At 38.8% G+C, this 6,000-nt stretch overlaps 1 protein-coding gene across 7 annotated transcripts in view; it reads right to left on the bottom strand.

Annotated features, from left to right (window-relative positions):
* Positions 1 to 6,000, bottom strand: part of Atl1 (atlastin GTPase 1) — a 114,470-nt gene that overhangs the window by 1,960 nt on the left and 106,510 nt on the right. For 5 of the 7 annotated variants that reach the window (XM_029561975.1, XM_008829844.3, XM_029561972.1 and 2 more), the window contains 2 exons: positions 3,304 to 3,735; positions 2,004 to 2,018 (listed from right to left, as the gene is read on the bottom strand). In XM_029561975.1, coding sequence (XP_029417835.1) covers positions 2,004 to 2,018; positions 3,304 to 3,735 — 447 coding nt within the window. The remainder of the gene's footprint in view (positions 1 to 2,003; positions 2,019 to 3,303; positions 3,736 to 6,000) is intronic. The other 2 variants (XM_029561976.1, XM_029561973.1) reach the window with 1 other exon arrangement.

The following is a 6,000-nucleotide window of genomic DNA, read 5'->3' on the forward strand; positions in this document are numbered from 1 at the left end:
TTACACTGTTCTGACTGCACAAAACCTTACTCAGAAATTCTACCTCAAAAAGCCTTCCCTCATTGAAATTAACTCTTCGGATTGTTGCTTGTATTTTAATGGTGTTTGAATCAAAGGAATGTTACTTTTTTTGAGATAGTTTCAATATAATCCAGGTTAGCTTCAAAGGTCAAATTCATGCCTTCACCTCCTGAGTGCTGGGACTACAGGCATGTGCCACCACAACCAAAAATAACAAACACCATGTGTTGTTTAAGTGGTCGTGAGTATCTTAGTTTTTCCCATTAGCTAATATACAAGAATTTTTCCCTTCACATACTTAACACTCAACTAGGACTCAGTTCTAGAGTCTGTAATAGACTGTAATTAGTTCTGTCATATTCTGATCTTATCTTAGTATATTTGTTTTCCCAGTTCTCAAAGATTAGATCCCTGCCCCCCGCAAGGTTTTATTTACAAAGTTGAAATTCGTTTTTGTTATTTTAGTGAATTTGTTTACTTGCACATAAAGGAACGCCTATTGACTTGTAAATATTGAATGTCTCATTTGTACTTGATTAGAGGACATAATCCAATTGTATACTCCATCAGAAACAGAATTATTTGCAGAAACAGAATTATTTGTTGTCTCTAATTGCTCAAGATCAGTTTTGATGATGATGACATAACACAACTCTATAGACATAATTTTTTTGTGTGTGAGAAATGATTTCTCTTTGGAGGCTCTGCTTCTCTCTGTATGTACAGTGTGGTACATGCAGAACAGTAGAAGAAATGGAAGGATTTCACAGGTCAGTGCTGACGTACACCAAAGAAGCTTGAATGCTTACTGTAACGGGCCTACACAGCTGTTACTCATAAGCCAAAATTAAAAACTAAAGGTGCTAGCATTTAAATACCCTCTGCGATGAAATTTACTCAAACTACATAATTCCTGGCTTCATTCTGAGAGGGCGGAATAGACCTGTGATGGTTCATTCTCATTGTCAACTTGACAGGACTTAGGATCACTGGAAACGTCTATAGGTATGTCTATGAGGTGGTTTCCAGAAACATTAACTAGGAACAGAAGACCCACCTGCAATGTGTGCAGCACCCTCCCTGAGCTGGGGTCCCAGGCGGAATATAATGGAGTGAGCTGAGCACCAGCATTCATCTTTCTCTGCTTCCTGACTGCGGCAGTATGACCAGCTGCCTCGTGCTCCTGCCACCACACCTTCTCCACCATGATCTCAAATGAAGCCTTTCCTCCCTTAAGTTTCTTTTTTCAGGTATTGTTTCACAACAATGAGGAAATTAATACTATATTAGAGCTTAAAACTTGGGGGCTGGAGAGATGGCTCAGCGGTTAAGAACACTGACTGTTCTTGCAGAAGACCTGGGTTTGAATCCCAGCACCCACATGGCAGCTAACAACTGTCTGTAACTCCAGTTCCAGGGGACAGCCTCTTCTGTCCTCCGTGGGCATTGCACGACACGGGTGCATTTACATGCTGGCATAACACTCATACACATAAAATTTTTTTTTAATTAAAAAAAAAACTTTTTGGAATTTTGGAGCTGGAGAGCTGGCTCAAGTCAAGAGCACTGGCTGCTCTTGCAGAGGACCCAGGTTCAGTTCCCAGCACCCACATGTTGGCTAACAATTATCCTTAACTCCAGTTCCAAGGGCTCTGATTCTCTCTCTTTTCTGGCCTCTGTGGGCATTGCAAGCACTGGTACATTTATATACATGCAGGCAAGACACACCTAAACATTTTTTTTTTAATTTGAAATTTTCTACATACTCAGGATCTAAATCAAGCACTTTTTCATGACAATTCTGTGTACACATCAAATCTTCCATAATTGGAATGTGTTAAAAATTCATAAAAACTTAGATTTTTAGAATAAAAGTGTGTTCTGAAGATTAGACTCTACATTAAGATATACTTTAATGCCCAATTGATAAAATATCATAATTTTTACAAGTATTACCTCTTTAATTAAAAAAATTAACTTACCTCATTTGTACTTCCCTGTAGCCAAGGCAATTTTAAAAGAAAGAAAGAAAAGTATATATCTTGCTTAATAGCATTATGGTATTCAACATTGTTTACAGTATTAATTGTGAGTATTAAAAAATGTGAAGACTTTTCAGTTTAGATTCCGTATTTTATCAAAATATAAAATATTCTGAAGAACCCAATTCTATATTCCTGATAGGTTTCAGCACTGTATATTCTAGTGGGGTTTTGAGATTTGCCCATCTTCAGCCTTTTGTGCACGAGACTACTGAGATAAGAGTGGCCCAGGATTCAGTTTGAATTCATTCATTTCCCATTAGTTTTTTTCAACCAGATTCTCCAATGTCATATAATCCATTAGTTAGCATGCTATAGAGAGTACACACAAGTGTGCTCCTAATGCTAGGAGAATTGTAGCTATCAGCTACCTATAGACCAGGATTTAAAAAGCCTAAATAAAAAATTCTGTGGAAAATTTTGCTAAATTTTCACCAAGTGACTAAAGATACTTCTAAAATAATAAGCCAGTGAGTTGATTATTGGTCTCTATAAAACTGTCCTGTCCCTAACTGGTTATTTGGACAGTGTACCATGGCACCCTGAGGTACCCCAAGTAGGCTACAGCCACTTGGATTAGAAAGAGCCAAGCACCTGGCTCACAAGCAGCTAGTTGACTACTGGCTATGCTGTGGCCTAGTGCAAAAAGTCTAGTTCAAAGACCATCTGAAGTAATTTGATCCTGTTTGCAGGAGTTTATACTGAAAAGGGGTACTCTGATGACCAAGTGAGTGTGCCCTCATAGCCACGCTAGTCCAGTGACACACAGCTAAATAAAACTGTTTTCTCATACTTCTAACAGTATAAGCATTTTAAGGCTAAAAAAAGTAAAAACATTACTTATCCCATAGTTTTTTTGGTTTTGTTATTTTGAGACATGGTCTCCCTGTAGTCCCAGCTGGACTGAAACTCACTTTGTAGATCTGCCTGACTCTGCCTCCTAAGTGCTAGAGTTAAAGGTGGATGCCACCAGCCTGACCAATCCATGTATTATTTTAACAGTAAAATGTTAACTGGAAAACAGTTGTATAACTGTTTAACTGTATATACAGTATAAACAGTTGTATAAACAGTTGTATAACATGCTGATTATAGTTATTTGTATCTTGCTGTATCATAACATTTTAAAGATTGGGCCCAAGTCATGTTCACCTGTATATTTCTGATATTGAATACAGCACTTATTACATAGATGATATTCTAACGTGTGCTGAATTAATGAAATTAAAAGTATTCTTACCTGATCCCACAAAGCTGCAGCTACCTGATCTATTACAGCGCCCAGCTCTCGATATTCTCCAGAGTACCGGATATACGCCCAGGTGCACAATGTGATTAGGGTCAGTCCCATTATCATATTGCATAGGCTAGCTATGATGTCCAAACCAATGAATCCAGTCACACCAGCAATCACATATGTGATAAAGATGACAACAAACAGTGTGGCTGGCGTGCGAGCTGCATGGAAGATATTTTTGCTGTCGTTGTGCTTAATGTACTGGATGTAGAGTTCATCTATTTCACTCTCCAGTTGCTGCAGGTAACGTCGGCTGAATTCTTCCCCACCCATCTTCTTCACCCCTCGGAATAACTTGACAGATTCTTCTTTCAGCTGCAGGTGCTTGGTCTGCAGGTCATTAGGGGCCAGAAATGGTTTGTCGCCACCACAAATCTGTCAGAGAAGTATTTGTTCATGCAATATGGAGTAAATTTAAAACTACATCCAACATTTTTACCTAGCTAGTTTCTTAGAAAACATTGTAATGCTGCAGAAGAATGCAGTTCTTTTTATTCAGTAGACTGCATCTATCACCTGCTAACAACACAGCTGGTGGAATGTCTTTAGAACAAGCCACTACTGTTTATGGTAAAGTGTGTATCAACAATCTATTACATGGCTAGCTGTTTAAAAGTATAGCATATACAATGATGTGTAATACATAATTCTTCATTATAACTATTATTTTCTATTTGTCATACTATACATTTCATCATTATTTTAGAGTATATTTCTACTTATAAAAATTCACTGTAGGGGCTGCAGAGATGGCTTAGTGGTTAAGAACACTGGCTGTTCTTGCAGAAGACCTGGGTTCAAATCCCAGCACCCACATGGCATCTAACAATTGTCCATAGCTCCAGTTCCAGGGCGTCTGACAGCCTCTTCTATCCTCCTGGGCATTGCACGAAATGGGTGCACTTACCTACATGCAGGCAATACACACATATACATAAAAATAATATTTAAAAAAGTTCACTGTAACATAGTACGCTGTGTGCCAACCTCATGCTTCTTCCTGTGTTTACTACATTTCTTTACTGCATCAAGAAGATATGTTGAGTGATCGACCTATAACATCTAGGTTTATGTAAGTACACCGTGATTATGCATTTCTCAAAACATAATCGTTGTCATTAAGCAACACAGAACTATATTCAGAAAGGAGGCTGCATATGTGTTTCCACTCCACACCCATCTACCCCATATTCATGAGACATTAACTATTAAGTGTACCTGACATAATTGGATTATATAATAGTCATTCTTAATTTTTCTCCATTTTTTTTTGGAGACAAAGTCTCATTGTGTAGCTCTGACTGGCCTCTAACTCACAGAAATCCACCTGCCTCTGTGTTGCAAGTGCTGAGGGTTCCTATTCTTAAAGCATTTTGGGAACACTAGATATGTGATACAGATACATATAAATTGAGAAAAAGGAAGTTAAAGCCAACTCTTCTCATTTGTATACAGTGCAATATGACATTTAAAAAAGAGTTCAATGAGACCTGACTCGCCGGCCTCTCTCTGGACCAACCCACTTCCTCAGTGCAGTCTCCAGAAGCACTTGGGGCCTCTTCCCACCCCCATCTCCCTTTGCATATCTGGGCAGCACAGCCACCAGCTGCCCTAGAGCAGTATCTTTCCTGGGCCTGGCTTCCAGGCCAGTCCAACCCCCAAATTCCTGAGGACAAAATCTTTCCTGGAGGGATCCAGAACTTAGGAGAAATCCTGAGAACATCTGATCCTCATCTGACTTGGGCCTCTGTGGGAACTCCTGAAGACAAAAGCAATCTGGCCATTCCAATATAAAATCAAAAGAGAGAACCAGAAGCTTAGATGAACCAGCTTTTCATGCTCCAAAAGTAAACCACATAGGCCAGATGTGGTGGCGCACACCTTTAATCCCAGCACTTGGGAGGCAGAGGCAGGCAAATCTTTGTGAGTTCAAGGCCAGCCTGGTCTATATAGTGACCAGGACAGCAAGTGCTACAGGGAGACCCTGTCTCAAAAAGACCGAAAAGAAAAAGAAAAAAAAGTAAACCACAAAGGCACACAAAGTTCACAAAAAGAAGCAGACCTAAACTTGAAGACTTGAGTTTCACACAAGAATCAGAAACTACAAAAGAAATTCACATGTCAAAATCACAGAGAAAAAATAATATGAAAAATCAAAATAACTTATCCCCACCAAATACAACTAGTCTTCTAAAGGAGTACAATGAGAACCCCCTAGAGATAATGCAGGACACGGAACTCAAAAGAACAATTATAAACATGGTAAAAGAATTCAGTGAATTAAAGAACACACAAAGAAATCAAAGAACTGAAGGAAGATAGGGATAAACTTCTGAATGAATTCAGAAAAGAGCTATAAATATTGAAGACCACTAAGGCAGAAATGAAGAAGGAAGTGAAACACTCAGTAAGCCAATTGGAAACGACAGGAGAAAGCCTCACCAATAGGATGAACCAAAAGGAAAACAGAGTATCAAGACTGGAAGATAAAGTGGACGAACTGGACCACTCAAGGAAAGAGTATGAAAAATTTAGGAAAGCACAAGAATGGAATATGCAGGAATTGAGTGACACCATAAAAAGACCAAACTTACAAATCATAGGCATACAAGAAGGAGAAGAATCCCAAGACAATGGCAT

The sequence above is a fragment of the Nannospalax galili genome, unplaced genomic scaffold (genome assembly GCF_000622305.1).
Source record: "Nannospalax galili isolate Female #2095 unplaced genomic scaffold, S.galili_v1.0 scaffold253, whole genome shotgun sequence".
In the NCBI taxonomy this organism is placed as follows: domain Eukaryota; kingdom Metazoa; phylum Chordata; class Mammalia; order Rodentia; family Spalacidae; genus Nannospalax; species Nannospalax galili.